The 19116-nt window shown below is 35.8% G+C and overlaps 3 protein-coding genes across 7 annotated transcripts; 2 read left to right on the forward strand and 1 right to left on the reverse strand.

The window, feature by feature from the left end:
• Positions 1–16: 16 nt before the first annotated feature.
• ruvbl1 (RuvB-like AAA ATPase 1) lies at positions 17–6815 on the forward strand. Its single transcript, XM_084425985.1, has 11 exons — positions 17–655; positions 1012–1098; positions 1175–1307; positions 2419–2570; positions 2674–2763; positions 3733–3882; positions 3965–4028; positions 4127–4325; positions 5831–5933; positions 6032–6123; positions 6312–6815. Exons 1-11 carry the CDS (start codon positions 515–517, stop codon positions 6469–6471), a joined length of 1371 nt encoding a protein of 456 aa, XP_084282111.1. The 5' UTR covers positions 17–514; the 3' UTR covers positions 6472–6815.
• On the reverse strand, positions 6812–17073 carry LOC311301109 (man(5)GlcNAc(2)-PP-dolichol translocation protein RFT1-like). Of its 5 annotated transcripts, none has more exons than XM_084425980.1 (14): positions 16810–17053; positions 16624–16709; positions 16425–16544; positions 15895–16084; positions 15697–15798; positions 15465–15599; positions 15300–15378; positions 15162–15212; positions 14568–14698; positions 14336–14480; positions 14104–14209; positions 13076–13325; positions 10864–10987; positions 7068–7207 (listed from the first exon to the last, which is right to left on the reverse strand). In XM_084425980.1, exons 1-14 carry the CDS (start codon positions 16870–16872, stop codon positions 7119–7121), a joined length of 1671 nt encoding a protein of 556 aa, XP_084282106.1. In that variant the 5' UTR covers positions 16873–17053; the 3' UTR covers positions 7068–7118. The 5 variants fall into 5 exon arrangements, with proteins under 5 accessions (XP_084282104.1, XP_084282105.1, XP_084282106.1 ...); XM_084425977.1 differs by lacking the exons at positions 7068–7207; positions 10864–10987 and adding exons at positions 12235–12700; positions 12798–12996 and having other exon boundaries at positions 16810–17073; XM_084425976.1 differs by lacking the exons at positions 7068–7207; positions 10864–10987 and adding an exon at positions 12234–12996 and having other exon boundaries at positions 16810–17063.
• Positions 17074–17457: 384 nt separating this feature from the next.
• On the forward strand, positions 17458–18504 carry cUnh1orf74 (chromosome Un C1orf74 homolog). The gene has a single exon (XM_084425994.1). The coding sequence runs from the start codon at positions 17609–17611 to the stop codon at positions 18386–18388; it is 780 nt and encodes a 259-aa protein (XP_084282120.1). The 5' UTR covers positions 17458–17608; the 3' UTR covers positions 18389–18504.
• Positions 18505–19116: the final 612 nt, after the last annotated feature.

Here is a 19116-nt window from a genome sequence, read left to right on the forward strand (position 1 = left end):
TCCTGCGCTACCAAAAAACAATCTCTGACAAAACAGTTCAACTCATATGGAACACTCGGTTCCACTTCACAGCATTATTATTTAGAAAAGAAACATAACTCGTGGATCTAATTATTTATTAGCTAGTAAAATGGTTTAAATTATTTACAACATGTTTAATACATAATTAGGAGTTTATTTACGCTTCATACAGAAAAAGAGATTTGTGGAACCTACAGCGGTTATCTTTGTTCCAGTACAACATTTCAAATGGAGCACAAATGGAAAATAGGGGCGTGTTCGCAGTTGTCTACAGACATTAGCGGCATCCAATGATTAAACAGAGATTCCACAAATTGACAAATCGAAACAAAGAACGACCAAAAACCGTTTCGGGGGCGGTACTTCCTCAAATCGCCTTGGTTACCCACATGGAAACGCGGGTCTCTTGTGTTTGATTTCAACGGCCTTTCATGAGATAGGCTTGAAGTTGTTTTACTCACGTTTTAGAGCGTTTAATTAACAAATAAGAAACATGAAGATCGAAGAAGTGAAAAGCACAACGAAGACGCAGCGCGTCGCATCTCACAGCCATGTGAAGGGTCTCGGGCTGGATGAGGCCGGTAATGCTAAACAGTCCGCGTCCGGACTAGTGGGGCAGGAGACAGCTAGAGAGGTAACGTTAAGTTAACCTAGAGATCAATTTCAGCATTTTCCAGTTTGTGAATGGGGATTCAGTACATTTAATTACGCTAATTAATTTAATAATTTGTATTTAACTGATTATTTGTGAAGAACGAATACAAAATATCTGATAAATGGTAACTTATGTGTCAGGAAGAGCCATATAAAATACATATTTCACATTCACTAAGATTATATTGTTGTGATCATAACAGATCCTGGAGATTATTAATGTTTGTAAAAATTTCCTGCCATTCACTTGACATTAAAAATGTATAAAGGACATCCTGTTTAGCTGTAAAGTGTTTCTTAAAATAATAATAATAATAATTCTTACATTTTTATTAGGCTTGTGGCATCATTGTAGAGCTGATTCGTTGCAAAAAGATGGCTGGCAGAGCTATTTTACTGGCAGGACCACCTGGAACAGGCAAGGTATGGACTGAGAGCTTCACAGCTGTTGTATGTGAAAGTGTTTATGGTTTATTAATTTTATTTCTGTACCCCACAGACTGCTCTAGCATTGGCCATGGCGCAGGAACTGGGAAATAAAGTGCCGTTCTGTCCTATGGTGGGCAGTGAAGTGTATTCATCAGAAATCAAGAAGACTGAAGTGCTGATGGAGAACTTCAGAAGAGCCATAGGTGAGCTCTCGTGCAAAGAACCTATATTTGTCTACTTCAAGAGTAGACAACATACCTGTGTACCATTACCTATAAAAACATCATACAATACATTTATTAATTTCTTTTAGGAGATACTTTTAGTAGTAAAGATAAAATGTGATTCACTTTTTTTTTTTTTTTTTTTTTTACTTGTCAATAACTCTTCACACACTAGCTATGTTTCCATACTATATTGCAAATGTAACTTATGTTCATAGTTGGAATATCACTTAAAACATTTGTGAATAAAGCACTGTTTCCATCCCATGTGTTCAAGAGAACAAAATCGTCACTTCCTGAGAAATTGGCGCAAAATATCTAATAAAAATGGAAGTTTTTGCAAAGCCACTGTGGCTTTTTTATCATACATCATAAATGACTTGCGCGCAGATGAAATGCAATAAACGCTGTCGTGTTCTCTTGTGCTCGGATGCCTGATGTTTGTAAATGCAATAATGTGATACAGTTCTGGGAGGCCATTTTACCAAAATATTTTGATGATAGACTTTGGGACAGGCATTTCACAATAACTGAAACAATGTTTGAGATGCTGTGCAATGAAACTGATTCGCTGGTGGTCCAGCTATCCGATTGCATCCTCAGTTGAGGCAACGTTTTTTTGGTTGCTCATTGAAGCATTTATTCAGTAAATGTGTTTCCGTCGTAGGTTATGGACATGTCTTCTTATCGAATAAAAAATGTAGTTGAGTACATATGTTTTTTATGCACACTTTTTTAATTCATGCGCATCTTTGAGTTTATTTTTATTTTTATGTGATATCCCAAAATTTGCATAAAAATAGGTGGAGGGAAACATGGTTACTATAGTCTGATATTAGACCAACAGTATGCATCTGAAACAATGTGGACTGTGTGATCTAGTAAGATAGGCATGCATGCACACACACATTATTAAAACGCTGACAGATATATACTGGCATGGGCAGGTGAATAGACTCAAGTATTTAATATAACAAATTCTGTTGGTGTTTAAGAATGTATTGATAGATCCACTAGTAATTAGTTAGCATTGTTTACATGTTCTGTTCTTTTTTTGTATCTAAATTTCTTATTGTGTTTGTGCATTCAGGTCTGCGTATCAAGGAGACTAAAGAGGTGTATGAAGGAGAGGTCACTGAACTGACTCCCTGTGAGACGGAGAACCCAATGGGGGGCTATGGCAAAACTATCAGTCATGTCATTATTGGTTTAAAGACGGCGAAGGGCACCAAACAGTTGAAGGTAAGGAAGTGAAAGAGTGCTGCTTTCATGTAAAAAAGCAGCATCTGTTTTACATCTGTTTAAAGTTATGTTATATCTCATTGCGTTTGATATGGTTATGCAGCTGGATCCCAGTATCTATGAAAGTCTGCAGAAGGAGAGAGTGGAGGTCGGTGATGTTATCTACATCGAGGCTAACAGTGGGGCAGTCAAGGTATGGACGGATTTGCTTAACCATTCTCTCTCCGGCCCATATCTGCGCTTGACATGTTGAAGTAATCTTTTGTCAGTGCAGGTGGGCAGGTACTAGTCTGGCAGCGGTATAAAAGACAAGATTGTCTTACATATTTTTGAAAGAAAGTAATACTTTTATTCAGCAAGGATTTATTAAATTGATCAAAAGTGACAGTATAGATTTTTATAATGTTAAATCTGTTCTTTTGAACTTTCTATTCACCAAAGATTCCTGAAAAAAATGATCACAGTTTCCACAAAAACATTAAGCAGCACAACCGTTTGCAAAAAAAAAGTTTCTTGAGCACCAAATCAGCATAATAGAATGATTTCTGAAGGATCATGTGGCACTGAAGACTGGAGTAATGATGCTGAAAATTCAGCTTTGCCATCACAGGAATAAATTACATTTTAAGATATATTAAAATAGAAAATCTATATTACTTTATAATAATATTTGATCAAATAATTGCAGCATTGGTGAGTGGTAACACTTCATTTTAGGGTCCAATTCTTACTATTAACTAGTTGCTTATTAGCATGCATATTACTATGATATTAGCTGTTTATTAGTAGTTATATAGCACATGTTAATGCCTTATTCTGCATAACCATATTCTACATCCCTTTATCTACCCAATACCTAAACTTAACTACCTTACTAGTTAATAGTGAGAATTGGACCCTAAACTAAAGTGTGACCTGCATGGTGAGCATAAGAGATTTCTTTCAAAAACATAAAAAAAAAAAAAAAAAAAAAAAAATTTACTGACCCCAAGCACTACTTTAATGGTTTTGTACACGTATATAGTTTTTAAATAAACATATATATTTAAACGAAATCCCACATTACATAAAGTTCAATACACTTCCCTTGTAAATAAGTGACAAGCATATCTCAAAGCTCTTATTGAGTTTATTCATAAGTATTTCTGTTTTTGGTTTGCAGAGGCAGGGACGATGTGACACGTTTGCAACAGAGTTTGATTTGGAGGCGGAAGAGTATGTACCACTACCGAAAGGCGACGTTCACAAGAAGAAAGAGATCATTCAGGATGTTACACTTCATGACCTGGATGTTGCTAATGCAAGACCTCAGGTACGTGCACACAAACATCATGTTATCCAGCTTTAAGTGGATCTCCATGATTCTAATAATATCAGTGTATTGTGTTTTCTAGGGAGGCCAGGACTTACTTTCTATGATGGGTCAACTGATGAAACCCAAAAAGACAGAAATCACAGGTAAAATGGTTAATATTTTTATATACTGATAATCCTAGTAGAATTTTTAATGAGGCCATGTTTAACCATTTCTTTGTGTTTGTGTATTCTGTATACAGATAAACTGCGAGCAGAGATCAATAAGGTTGTGAATAAATACATTGAACAGGGCGTGGCAGAGCTGGTTCCTGGCGTTCTGTTTATTGATGAAGTTCACATGCTGGACATTGAGTGTTTTACCTACCTGCACCGAGCTCTGGAGAGCTCCATCGCTCCCATCGTAGTGTTTGCATCCAATCGAGGAAACTGCCTCATCAGGTGGGTTTTTGGTGGGAAATGTAGGTTATGTTTAAAGTAAAATAGCTTTGTCACAGTTTTGTAAAATTGTAGGATATTTATTTAGGTAACACTTTTACAATAAAGCTCAATTAGTTAAAGTGCCCCTATATGGCTTTTTCAAATATTACCTTTAAAAGGATACTCCACTTTTTTTGGAAATAGGCTCATTTTACAACTCCCCCAGAGTTAAACAGTTGAGTTTTACTGTTTTCGAATCCATGCAGTCGATCTCCGGGTCTGGCGGTACCACTTTTAGCATAGCTTAGCATAGATCATTGAATCGGACAAGACCATTAGCATCTCTCTCAAAAAAATGACCAAAGAGTTTCGATATTTTTCCTATTTAAAACTTGACTCTTCTGTAGTTACATCGTGTACTAAGACCGATGGAAAATGTAAAGTTGCGATTTTTCTAGGCTGATATGGCTAGGAACTATACTCTCATTCCTGCGTAATAATCAAGAAACTTTGCTGCAGTACCATGGGTCCAGCAGGCGTAATGATATGACGCAGCGCCTGAAAATAGGTCTGACAGGTTAGACAAACTTAGTCCCGGTCACGTTGGAAGTTACAGAGCTGGGGACTATTTTCAGGGGCTGCGTATAGAGTATAGTTCTTAGCCATATCAGCCTAGAAAATCGCAACTTTTCATTTTCCGTCGGTCTTAGTACACGATGTAACTACAGAAGAGTCAAGTTTTAAATAGGAAAAATATCGAAACTCTTTGGTCATTTTTTTGAGAGAGATGCTAATGGTCTTGTCCGATTCAATGATCTATGCTAAGCTATGCTAAAAGTGGTACCGCCAGACCCGGAGATCGGATGAATGGATTCGAAAACGGTAAAACTCAACTGTTTAACTCTGGGGGAGTTGTAAAATGAGCCTATTTCCAAAAAAAGTGGAGAATCCCTTTAATGCTGTATGTAATGTGAACGTAAAAGGTCTGCAAAGATCAAAATGCTCAACAAAAAGTGATTCTCCCTCATTTAAAAAACGAACGTACGACTTTTACTTGCCATTTATCAATATGGTTGCGAGCGGTGGCTACGATCAAATCTCGCATCAGGTCTTAGCTCATGTACTCAAGTTTTTGAGTTTATATGTAAATCTGGTGGAGAATTGTAATGAGAGCATTTTGTTCATTTAGATTATTTTCCTGCCCGACAACCGAAAATCTTAACCCTTAAGATTAGAATGTCAATGTTTCAAACAGATTAAAGTGCAAGAATTACAAAGAACAATAGTTATTACTTTACAATAAGGTCTCATTAGTTAAACGTGGGGTAAGTCGTTTTTAAAATATGCTGTTGGCCAATGTTGATATTTGAAATCAGCCCAAACGAACACACCCTTTCTTCATTGCTCCGCCTCCAAGCGAGACGAGTGCACTAACAATGACGCTAATGACCAACTGTTAGAATGATCCATTTGATTGGTTATGGAGTTGATGGACAAGTTTACAGATATGCATAATTCTGTTTTAGGGGGACAGAGGACATCAGCTCTCCTCACGGAATTCCACTGGATCTCCTGGATCGAGTCATGATTATCAGAACTATGCTGTACACTCCTCAAGAAATGAAACAGGTGTGCATACACATTTTTGTCAAAATAAGCTCCTTAAAAACGAAGATATATAAAAGATGAAGTATACATTAATTTGTTTAATTTGCATGTTTCTATAGATCATAAAGATCCGAGCTCAGACAGAGGGCCTCAACATCAGCGAGGATTCTTTATCTCACCTTGGAGAGATCGGTACTAAGACTACACTCAGGTAATACTTGTTACTACGAGAACATACACACCTCTCATAACGTTATATCCTACTAATATAGATTTGATTAAACTGTCTCATATTTACTTGTGCCTTGCTACCTGCATACTCACTTATTCATTATAATTTAAACAATTTGGTTATGTAATGTTGGCTAACGTGTGTGTCTTTGTGTAAATGATATGCAGATATGCAGTGCAGCTGCTGACACCTGCCAATCTGTTGGCACGAGTTCAGGGGAGGGAAGTAGTCGAAAAAGAACATGTGGAAGAAATTAATGAACTCTTCTATGATGCAAAGTCATCTGCAAAGATCCTACAAGATCAGCACACCAAGTTTATGAAATAACTCTCTCGCTTTCTCTGTACGCCCTGCTATGGTTTGATTTACTGGTTGATTATTTCATATTTGTCATGATATTATAACAGTATGACAGATGTACCAAGCCATGGCTTGATGTACCATGGCTACTGTATTGTTCTACCTAATTGTGTCAGTTGCTGTTTGTCACAAATATCAAATGAGAACAGGAAAGAAAACAGTCTCTTCGTTAATAACATTCTTTCAATTGGATTTTATCCCCCACTTTTGTTATTCTCCTGTAGGATAAGTTCTCCATTGTCCTTGTTTTTTTGCATTGTTTTGAAAATAAATATTTTTTTTGATAGTAATGTGAAATATAAATGGGTTTGAATTTAATTTGTTTTATTATGACGTATTTAATTTCCACACAAAATCAAATTTGGAGGTTGGATAAAAAAATAGAAAAATACATTTTATGAAGTTCTTAAGATCAGACTTTGCATTCACTCTCAAAACTACTAATATTGTTTAGCTGTGCTGTTGTGACACATCTGACATGTTAGTTAAATAACTGTTGAAATAAAATCTACTGTTATTTCAATGTTAATGCTTTAGATTAATTTAGAAATGCACCTTAACATGTTTTTAGCTGTAGGATTCATTGAAACAAAATTGAGTGTATGGTCCCACAGTTACTTTCTTTTGCTGGGTTTGTTAAAGGCAGTCTCAGATCCTGAGCGATCTTTGCTGAAGATGGATGGCGCGACCTTCCCAGCTTGTTCTAACAAAGATACAAAGAGACAGATACTCAGAATACACAATAATACAAACTACATACAACATCCTACACATTTGAATTTCATTTACCTCAACACAAAGTGCTCCATTTATGTAAAATATACATGTTTGAACTGACAGAACACATCAAATCTGAACTTATAACTAAGAAGTGAATAAAACATTAAATATACTGTAAAATACGAACTTCACATGTAGAGAATCAAAGTGTTTATTAATGGTATACACAATCTTTGGTAACACTTTACAATAATGTTCATTTGTGAACATTAGTTAATATGAACAATGTTAATATTTAATGGACCTGAGCTAATATGATCTAACAGTTGTGGTGTTAGATGTTAACAAAGTTACATAAAAAGTGTTACAAACGTGCTTATTGTTAGTTAATGCATTAACTAATTGGACCTTATTGTGAAGTGTTACCCAATCTTTCAAGTCTTCAATGATGTAATACTGGCAACACTTTCATATTCAAGGTAACATTACTGATAGTCCGTTTCTACAATAGAGGTAAATTAATACATTGTAAAATGTTCAGAGGTGGAGAAAGTACACAACTCCCTAACTTGAGTGAAAGGACAGATACTACTGGTCAAATATTACTCCATTACAAGTAAAAGTTGTAAATACCGATTTTTACTTAAGTAAAAGACCAGGGCCCGTATTCATAAAGATTCTAAGAATCCTCTCAGAAAACTCTTAATTTAGCTTAAAAACTTTTACGTAGGAGTCTTAGCTTAAGAGCAATTCAGGACTGATCTGAGAGCAACTCTGAGTAAGGAAAAGACAAAAACTTTTATCTTAGTAAGAAGGCGGGGTTGACCCCGTTGCTATGTATGACACAATCTTTTGAAGACTGTGATTGGTTGGTTGTCCAAGAAGGGGAAAAAAGTGATTTTAAGTATAGGGTCTATTCTAAGCCTTCACTTTGAAATTACATGCGTAATTTTTCCTGTTTGACCATTCTCACACACACACATTATATATATAAATCCTTATTTTATTAACCATGCTGTTAATTTCCTATAAGGTATTTGCTTGGCTTAGAATGATAAAAATTGTTCCACTCTTTCCAATTACACTGATTGTTGGCATGTCTATTTAAATGGTGGTTTGAATGTTGGTTTTAATGTATCAAACATGGAATTTTCCCAGTTGCCAAATATCGTAATGTAGTGATTACTTTCATTTCGGGCACTATGGCATTTCTGCGCTGTGTTGGAGATATTAACGTGTCTCTAAAAAGATCTGTCACAAACATGATCCCTGCATGATCTAATCTAAAGCGTCTTATTAACTCACTGTCATCCATTGTCTGCAACACATTTCTTCTCCTTCTTCGTCTTTCTGCCATTTTCTCCTCTGCTAAAGAAACTCTTAAGCCTCTTAAAAGTCCTCGTCCGTGCTCCTAACAATTTTGATCTTAAGACCTCTTTTAAGGGTTAAGATGCTTTCTGAATTACTTTTTTCTTTACTAGGATTTTTTCTTTAAATTTAAGAGTAAACGCCCACATTTCTAAGAATTTTCTTAGAATTTTGTCACTAGGAGCTACTCTTTGCATTAAGATTCTTTATGAATACGGGCCCTGGGCCCGTATTCATAAAGATTCTAAGAATCCTCTCAGAAAACTCTTAATTTAGCTTAAAAACTTTTATGTAGGAGTCTTAGCTTAAGAGCGATTCGGGACCGATCTGAGAGCAACTCTGAGTAAGGAAAATACAAAAACTTTTATCTTAGTGAGGAGGCGGGGTTGACCCCGTTGCTATGTATGACACAATCTTTTGAAGACTGTGATTGGTTGGTTGTCCAAGAAGAAAAAAAAAAAAGTGATTTTAAGTATAGGGTCTATTCTAAGCCTCCACTTTGAACTTACATGCGTAATTTTTCCTATTTGATCGTTCTCTCACACACACACACACACATTATATATGTATATAAATCCTTTTTTTATTTACCATGCTGTTGATTTCCCATAAGGTATTTGATTGCTTAGAATGATAAAAATTGTTCCACTCTTTCCAGTTACACTGATTGCTGGCATGTCTATTTAAGCGGTGGTTTGAATGTTGGTTTTAATGTATCAAACATGGAATTTTCCCAGTTGCCAAATATCAAAATGTAGTGATTACTTTCATTTCAGGCGCTATGGCATTTCTGCGCTGTGTCGGAGATATTAGCGTGTCTCTAAAAAGATCAGTCACAAACATGATCCCTGCACGATCTAATCTATAGCGTCTTATTAACTCACTGTCATCCATTGTCTGCAACACATTTCGTCTTTCTGCCATTTTCTCCTCTGCTAAAGAAACTCTTAAGCCTCTTAAAAGTCCTCGTCCGTGCTCCTAACAATTTGGACCTTAAGACCTCTTTTAAGGGTTAAGATGCTTTCTGAATTACTTTTTTCTTTACTAGGAGTTTTTCTTTAATTTTAAGAGTAAACGCCCACATTTCTAAGAATTTTCTTAGAATTTTGTCACTAGGAGCTACTCTTTGCATTAAGATTCTTTATGAATACGGGCCCAGAAGTACTCGTTTTTAAAAGTACTTAAGTATCAAAAGTAAATGTCAATGCATTGTTTTATTATTGTTGCATTGTTGTATGTAATACTTACAGTACCTTATGCCTCTGAATCTCATATCAATATCAAATTTATTTCTTGAACACAGTGAATGGGAGATTGAATAAGTGCACTCAATCACGTCCACAATGGTTTCGGACACCCAACTGGCTGTTCCCTCAGATAGTGCCCTATTTAAAGTTGTTTGGCTTTAGTATTTAAATATGTTAGCCTTGCTGTTATCTATAAGCTAGTGTGCTCCAAAACAATGACAAAAATCGCACTTAGAAGACCAAACCCAACGTTGAAAATGAAAATCAGGTTGATGTCAGAATCCAATGTCACATTGACATTAATCTCCAACGTTGGACAGATGTTGTATTGTTGTTAAAAATAAAAATCAGGTTGACGTCAGAAACCAACATCAGTCGGGTTCTGACGTCAACCCGACTTTCATTTCCATCCAAAATGCAACCCCTGCATCCAAAATCCTCCCCTGACGTTACTACTTTCTACTCAAGGACCTTGACAGAAATGTATTGGAGTAAAAAGTAAGATATTTGTCTTTTAAATGTAGTGAAGTGAAAGTAAAACGTTTCCAGAAAAAATAATACTCAAGTAAAGCACAGATACTCAAAAAGTGTACTTAAGTAGGCTACTACAGTACTCAAGTAAATGTACTGTTACTTTCCACCTCTGAAAATATTACAACTGGAATCTTAAAGTCGAGATTATAAAAGCCTAATAAAAATGCAAGGACTATCTTCAGGAATAAAAGTCAAATTAGTCAATATAAACACATAAGACACAATAAACATTGCACAACAAGATTGACTAGGAGTGTCCTCTCTTTTTGTTTGTGTGTCGACTTCCTGCTATATATGGAGTGGAAACACTATAAAATGGAAGCACACACACACACACACACACACACACACTCACACACAGCTCTTCTTTATCCTCTTGGCCCAAAATAAAAAAAAATAGGGACACTAGGATTCAATCACATTTCATCACACTACCTTCCAACTGAATTATTACAGTTTCTGCTGATCTAACAGTTGCTACTCGACTCACCGCATTCCTGCATCACCTCAAAGGTCTTGCTCTTCACCTCTGTTCCAAATGCTAGTTTATCCCTGGCTCCAATCAAATCCTCCGCTTTCACCTCGGGCCTCTTAACTTCCTCTTCCGCGCCCTGCTGAAGAGAAACAGAAAATGAATAAGCAAAAGGATATTTATTTCTTCTCAGTGTCTCTTCTTTCTCTTACTTGAGACATGGTCAACTCTCAAAATCAGTTGTGATGTCTTAAAGTGTTGCTTAAGTTTCTCTGTTTTATACTTGTTGGATGTGCATTTATACACGCACACACAGCCTTCCCTTGCCGAGTCCAATCCCAAATGGACCATAATTCCTTTGGCCAAAGCATGAGTCACACGGTTCCTCCTCCCATTTAATCAGTCACTGTTCTTGTAGGGATAAACAAACACATGGTTATTTAAGGATGACATCTTCAGTACTTCAATTAGTTCCAGCAGTTCAGAAATGAAAACAGTTTATGGTTTGTGTCTTGTATCTGCTTTATTGCTCATGTTGGAGTGCAAGTGTTTATTTGTACACTGTTGTGTTTGGTGGGGTTTTGAGGGTTGCTAAGTGCTTGTTTGTGAATGTTAATTTGTCTCTCTTGCGTATTCCATTAGAATGACATACTTTTTAGGGAGAGGTAATTAGGACTTGCTTATAATGTCCATTAAGTCTTTACAGCTGTCCTTATGTTTGAACTTTCTTAGTCGTTTTCACTGGTTTGTAAAACATTCAAGCAGCATCATTCCTCCAGTCTTCAGTGTCAAATGATCCTTCAGAAATCATTCTTATATACTGATTTAGTTTTCAAGAAACATTTCTTACTATTATCAATGTCGAAAACATTTGTGCTGCCTAATGTTTTAGTAGAAACTGTAATACCTTTTCTTCCCCAGGATTCCCCAGAAAGTTCATTTCAAAAGAACATTTATTTCAATAGAAATCTTTTCTAATAATGTAAACATATTTACTGTCACATCTGATTGCCTTTTTTTAATGAGTAACGCTACAATGAGTTTTCTTTTGTCAACATTAGTTAACATGAACTAACAATGAATACTTTGAGGATAGTGAATGGTAATTTTAACACTAATACATTTTTAAAATTAAGTTGTATTTGTAAACATGAATTAATACACTGTGAACTAACATGAACAATTATATTTGTACTAACATTAACGAAAAAATGTTTCATTGTTATTTCATGTTAGCTAATGCATTTTACTAATGTTGACAAATGGGACCTTATAAAGTGTTACCATTTTATAAATCTTTTCTGAATAAAAGTATTAATTTCTTCAATAAAAAAAACTTTGTGACCTTAGATAATGGTATTGTATGTAAATCAAAGTCACAAAACAGTACATTCAGGAAATGTTAGACCCAAATATTAGAAGAGTAGACTATACTTTCCAGTCTTTCAAAGAAAATCGTAACCAGTACCATTTAAATTTATTACATTACCATTTTATACATACACCATCTATACAAAGTTCACCACTGATTTACACCGCTATAGTATATCTAGTATGTTATGTATAGGTACAATGTTACAAAATATTTGGTCAATGTACACCTTTGGTACGAACCGTCAAAAGACGAAGAATCGTAATGTATTTCTTGGAGATGTAGTTACATACTGAGAGACCCTTTGATATATTTGCATTACATTACAATATTCTATGTGTTTGTTCTGTAATCAAACAATAAAATATTCTATAAGGTATGGACAAGAACCTTCAAACTGTCAGCATCTAAGTGAACTTCTTTTGATGTCATTAGCAAAAACTGAACATAGAGGTACTGCGTCTTCTGGAGTAAACATTCCCACTGTTTTCAGAAAACAAAATATGTTTGTAGAATATTACACACAGTTTTAAAAACTCGAGGCAAAATCTGGTCCATAACATGTTAGTGTCAACCTCACCTCGGGAAGGTTTAGGTGTTTTCAAAGTAAAAGCTCATGTAAGTTTCTTGCTGTATTTGGGTAGCAACTGAGTTTTGACAAACTGCACAAGTTTTGTTTCTGTTAGAAATACTGTGATGACCACACTCAGGAGACAAACTGCCCCCACGGCAACATGAACCAGCCTTAGCAACCAGCCACCATCACAGCAGAACATGCTCTGAAAGACAAAATGGTTTCAAATCAGATTTGAATTTGTACATTTGAAAATGTAAACAATGAGTGGCTGGCTACAATACCTCTGAGAAGCCTGTGAGGATAGCGCTCACTCCAAGGGCAATTATGACAGCAGAATGTGGGCGGAGCCCCCACAGCGGCGCGCATTCACTTTGCAGGAAATAGCGATGTATGTAAACAATACTGTGAGTGATTCGTAAAGCCATGTTACAGCAATTTGCCAAAATGAAGCCAATGCCTCCTAACATCCAGGTTAGCCAATACGAAAGCAGCAGAAAAGAGACCGACAGGCCCAGCATCACTAGATTGTATCTAAAGAGAGAGAGAGAGAGAAAGAATCTTGTTTAAACAATTTCTTAGAAAATTACATTTTTAAATATATTTAAATAAAAATATTTAAAAAAAAAAATTGTATTTAAATATATTTAAAAATATATACATATTCTACACTCCGGTTCAAAAGTTTTGGATCAGTAAGTTAAAAAAAAGACACAATTGTCTTTTTTTTAAATGTAATTCTGTTTGCATCATTGATCATTTTTTTTTCTATTTACCACTGAGGCTGCTTTGAAATTATTTGTATTGTATAAAATAAAAATAAAGATGACTTGACTTGTCTTATTCTGGAAGGACGCATTAAATTGATCAAAAGTGAACGTGAAGATGGACTTTTTTTTAAAAATCTTAAATAAATATAAATGCTGTTCTTGGATAGAAAATAAAAGAAGTTCTTGGTTTTTTAATCATGGTTTACATAAAAATATTAAGCAGCACAACTGGTTTCAACAGTGATAAGAAGTGTTTCTTGAGCAGCAAATCAGCATATTAGAATGATTTCTGAAGGATCATGTGACACTGAATGATGCTGAAAATTCAGCTTTGCCATCACAGGAGTACATTGCATCTTAAAAAATTATTAAAATAGAAAACAGTTATTTTAAATTGTAATAAAATTTCACAATATTCACAGTATTTTTGGTCTAATAAATGCAGCCTTGGTGAGCAGAAGAGAGTAAAAAAATAAATAAAAAATTGTAGAATCTTTCATTTTTGAACAGTAGTGTATATATAGTAATTATGTGTTGTTTACCTGTCAACCTCCTCTTTGCTCATGGCAGCAAAAACAAAACACTCTGTTACTCCATTAATAGCTAACAGCAGAACATAACAGCTATAACACCGTAGGAGAGCTGGCCCTGCAAAATACACAAACAAACCATTTAAACTTTTATGGCACACACACAAATAAAAATGTATTTATTTGAACTGAAAAGTTAGTCAAATCAGGACAGGTATCCAGTATGAGCATATTTGTGATTTACCGGTTCCGCTGCTCAGAAGCTCCCCACCATAGATGTCAAGTGCTAGATGAGAATATGCATAACCAAAAACTGAGATGACCAGACCAATCAAAAGCACCAGCTTCAAAAGACATTCCAATACCTCAGCTGCCATGGAAACTTCCTCCTGTGAACCAATCAGCATTTTACAATTATCCAACCCACATCTGGCTGGCTGCACTAAATAAAGTTATGACCATAAACAGATACTGACTTGTTTTTGATGTCGTACATCTCGTCCACGCTCCAGGACATTAGCGAAGAACACATAGAAACTCTCCTCAATGGGCAAGAAAAGAAATCTAGCCACCATTGAGCCCAGATTGTTTATTATATCATAAACCCCTGTTAAAAAAAAAAAAAAAAAACACAAGTAAAGACACAAATATGATGTGACAAATATGATGTGTATAATAGTATAATATTTTATAAAATATAATAAACTGCCCGGCCAAAAAAGAAAGTCGCTGTTTGGATTTAAATAGGCAAATGCTTAAGAGTCAATGATTGGATCATTATTGCAGTGATTATTATGTTTCTAGCATGTTATATGCTTGGCAACAGTTCTTCTAACCCTAATTGATGGAGTGTGTAGCTTTTCATTTCTTAAGCAACCATGTAGGAAGACACATCATGGCCATATTCCAGGATGACAATTTAAAAGACTTTAAAAAGTCAGTGCTTGACTCTTGCATTGTCAATAAAAGATCTTTCTTGACCAAAAATGTATGGACATCTTGACAGAAATAGCATCACACCAATTTTTGGCCAGGCAGTGTGGCTTGTGTTTATGAATGTACAAACTCACCCTGGTCTCCAAAGTTAAGCACATTCAAAAAAGTCATCACATAACGCTCGCCTATAAAATCAAAATGAAATATCTATCAACATCATTTAAACAATTACTACTACTAGAACTACGTAATTGAGCATGATGGACACTTACCTTCTGTAAGTATCTGTTTGAGAAATGACTGTTTGAAAAAGCTCCAGGTTAGTGTGGTCAACTTCCAGTTTAGCAGTGGCTAAAAACAAAAACAAATATACAGCAAAGTTGTTACACTGAAAGAAAAAGTCTACAGCAGACCTTGTGTTGTAAAAGTAGTCACACCTCGTGATCCACTCTAGATGGCAGAAGATCTGTTATGTGACGAACAGGGAACAATTTCTTGTCTGCTTCCTCTGAGCCAAGGAAATGGATGAAGTATAACACATAACAAAGGAGCAAAAACCCTGCATAGACGCACTGTCAAATGAAAAACACACATAATTGAGATTACAAACTGAAAGGTATTGCAACCGAAACTATAGATGTTGTATACGTTCAAACATACTGTACATACCTGGGCTGCAGAGAAGATATAGAGCCCCCATTGAGGCGCTGAGACCACCAACACTACCGTAACAAGACATTTAGCAATCATGGCTAAGCTTTCCGTAATCACCTGTGAATATGCATCATTTGATCAGATGGTTTCATCTTATTCAATCTACAATGATTCTGAAGTGCAATTTAAAGTATGAAAGGCAGATTCCGACACCTTCAAACGGACGAACATGTGCGCGTGTGCAAGAACCCAAAGAGGTTCGGCCAGCAGCTCTGTAAGTGCAGACAGGCAGAACAATCCAACAGCGGGAACATAATGCGGGATGGACTCTGGATCAGGTGCCTGGAGCACCCAACACCACACACACACCAATAACACACCCCACACACACCCCAGAGGAAATCTGCCAATTTGAGAAGAAAGTCAAAGAAAGAACATTTTAATTGTTAGGGGAAATATTCCTTATGCAATTTGTTGTGAATCTCTAATTGATGGAATTTTCGTACAACATCATGGGTAATGTAGTTTTTCACCATGAATTCAGCTGTTAAACATGATTATTTAAAAAAATAAGTTAAAATAATGCAAGCAGATGGCTTCAACAATGAAAATGAACAAAATGGGGCCTTAATGAGCTATGATGAACATGTGATTTGGCAGCCAGGGAGCAATAAAAGATTCATAATCAAGTATTCATTTATTTTGATTATAGTTTTTATTAATATTTCATTTCTTGTACTTACGTGAGCCATAACAAGTTGATGACCTGTCTCCAGTTACGCCCCGCCCCTTCGCCGCTTAGACACGCCCTCCGGAACGCCTCCCTAGACAGAAACACCAGTGTAGAATAGAGCAGCATCAACCTGTAACAAAAGCAAACGTTGCGGTTTGTGGCCCATTCAAACGAATATTCGAGTTTATATTTTGTAATTGTAAACCCACCTGACATTTACCACGCCCATCAGCTCCTTGGACACGAACCGCAAAGTAAATGCATTCAAGAGAAATGTCAACACTCGAAACATCACCTGAAATATAAAGCATTTCAAGAGGAATATTACTTTATTATATGTCTCAAATAAAGGTGTATTTAGTGTCTGTATGTGCGTACACGTTGGTTAATCGTACCTGAAGCAGGACATTATAAGAAGCCAGTGTTGAAGCACTCTTGAGCACATCCTCTGAGCCCATTGTGAACTTTACTTTTTTAACACAACTATTTAAAATCACTAACAACAAAATCACCGAAATTCACCGCTATAAAATAAGCGCTGCGTTCGCTTCATTGTACAGATATTATTACTATGATTCTGCACTAGTAGTATTTGCCATTTGGTATTATGGTATTTCACAACTGTACAAGTTGTCAAATAAAATATACTTCCGTTTCACAGACATTTCAAAATAAAAGTCCGTGTATTTCGGTGACGTTTCTAACTAAGGCTTTGTTTGGAAATAGACGACTCGCGTTATTTTACAAATCTTCAAAATGTTAATAAAACACTGACCCGAGACTAAATCTATGTTCAAGTTCAATTTGTTTCATAATTGTATTTATTTTGAAGCACTTTTAACTTGTTTAAACTTTTTACAGGATGTTGATGGGGTTTTGATTCATCCCAGTGATTCGAATCTTTTGAATCACCTTCAACAAAAAAAATATTCGTTCAGTGCTCTTTTTGCAGGTTACACTGACATTATGCAACATGAATATTTTGTGTTATGAACAATTCAATGAACCATTTACTCGATTCGTTAACACCGAGTCGATAAAAATGTGTCTTTCAACAACACTACTAACGTTACTATGGACCTGACCAATGCTAGAGTGTGAGCCTTCTTTAATTAAGTGCTGAACAATTTTGTGTGTCCTGCTGTCAACAAATATATATATTTTTAATTATATGTGTCCATAGAAAGGGGCGCAATGGTTGCCAGAGAAATGCTAATTTCGGCCGCACAGAAGTTATTGTGTCCTCGTAAGAAACGTTTATCTCCGTCTACATGTCTTGACGTTACTGTTCAAATAATGGCTGTGGATCTGGGAGTCAAACCTGCGCTGTTGTACGACAGTAATGCAGCATCTCCAGAACAGCTTTACCTGTACCTCAGTTCACTGCAGGAGTCTGGAGTTGTAACCAATTCACTACGGATACTGTCCATTGATGACAACACATTCATTTTTAACCCTGCCACTGTTCAGTCCCACCTGGATGAACTGCTCAAAAGCAAAAGTCTCCTTCTGATTGACGTATGTCCCTCAAGAAAGCAACCTGTCTTGGCTGGCTTGGAAAAGAGAACTAAGGATATGATCAAAAGTCTTTCAGGAGTCTTCATGAATGAGATGGACTCCTCTGTGATTCTGATGGGAGAGGAGTTGTATAGTGACTGGAACTTGTGTACTCTCTTTGGAATCCTGTTAGGTTATCCAGCCTCCTACTGGTTTGACCAAACTAAGGGATTTGGGAACTGTCTTTGTATGACACCACTGGTGGTGTGCACTGTTTGGATCACATGGCAAATACATGACATAAATCATCGCTGTTGTCTTTATTCATTTAGTGTTCCTGAGGAGCTGTGGTCAGAAGTACAAAGTCATATGCAACGGTGGACAGAGCATTTGAGAGAGAGATTTAACAAACAGACAGTTCTGACTGATCTCAGCTTTTCTAGGGATGCCATCACTTTGCCCTCTGTGACCCTTTGAATAAACCTGATTTTTTTTTTTTTTATTATTGTCATTTTGTCAGTTATAATTGTAAATCTGTATTTTATTAGAAACATTACATTCATGTTTTATTCGTTTAATTTCTTTTTCCATGCACCGCATATTTTCAGTATCATTTCTGTTTTCCATGGAAAAATTTCATACCAAACAACATATAATAATGTGTGCATTGTGTTGGTAACAATAAGGCAGTGGATCTCAACCTTTTTGACTCCAAAGCCATTTGTTCAAAACAATATATATAGTTTTCTATGGAGCTGATTTGTATTTCTGTTTTAATAAAAAACAAACAAAAAAATATCAGTTTAATGTTTTTAAAAAAGTTTATAAAAGCTACTTAAATACCCTAACTGAACTAAGGCCTAATCCTGGCTAAATATAAGCCCTGTATGTGAAACCGGGCCATAGTGGGGTTTTTTTTTTTCCTTTCTTTTTTAATTTATTTATGGGGGCCTCCCTGGAAGTTTGCTGAGGCCCCCTAGTGGGCTTCAGACCCTTGGTTGAGTACAATTGGATACAGGTACTAAAATAGTAAAAATAAATAAATGTCCTTTTCAAATTCCAACTTTATCAGCATACACACAGTATACTATATATACACTACTATACCAATTCTCAGCTGCTTGATTGCTTATATCATCATAAGTTGTAAACTATATTATTGCACAGCTTTAATCTGCAGAATGTGACGATAGGCATGAAGATAT

The sequence above is a fragment of the Rutilus rutilus genome (assembly GCF_951802725.1).
Source record: "Rutilus rutilus genome assembly, chromosome: 12".
NCBI lineage: Eukaryota > Metazoa > Chordata > Actinopteri > Cypriniformes > Leuciscidae > Rutilus > Rutilus rutilus.

Bases quoted from the DNA above. Each gene is read 5' to 3' on its own strand.
- cUnh1orf74 (XM_084425994.1), top strand. From the start codon at position 17,609: ATGGTTGCCAGAGAAATGCTAATTTCGGCCGCACAGAAGTTATTGTGT.
- ruvbl1 (XM_084425985.1), top strand. From the start codon at position 515: ATGAAGATCGAAGAAGTGAAAAGCACAACGAAGACGCAGCGCGTCGCA. The intron at 1,308-2,418 runs GTGAGCTCTCGT...TTGTGCATTCAG, and splicing joins GAACTTCAGAAGAGCCATAG to GTCTGCGTATCAAGGAGACT. The intron at 4,326-5,830 runs GTGGGTTTTTGG...ATTCTGTTTTAG, and splicing joins CGAGGAAACTGCCTCATCAG to GGGGACAGAGGACATCAGCT.
- LOC311301109 (XM_084425980.1), bottom strand. From the start codon at position 16,872: ATGGGCTCAGAGGATGTGCTCAAGAGTGCTTCAACACTGGCTTCTTAT. The intron at 16,710-16,809 runs GTACGATTAACC...TTTATATTTCAG, and splicing joins CTTATAATGTCCTGCTTCAG to GTGATGTTTCGAGTGTTGAC. The intron at 7,208-10,863 runs GTGAGTCGAGTA...TATCTTTGTTAG, and splicing joins TGAGGTGATGCAGGAATGCG to AACAAGCTGGGAAGGTCGCG.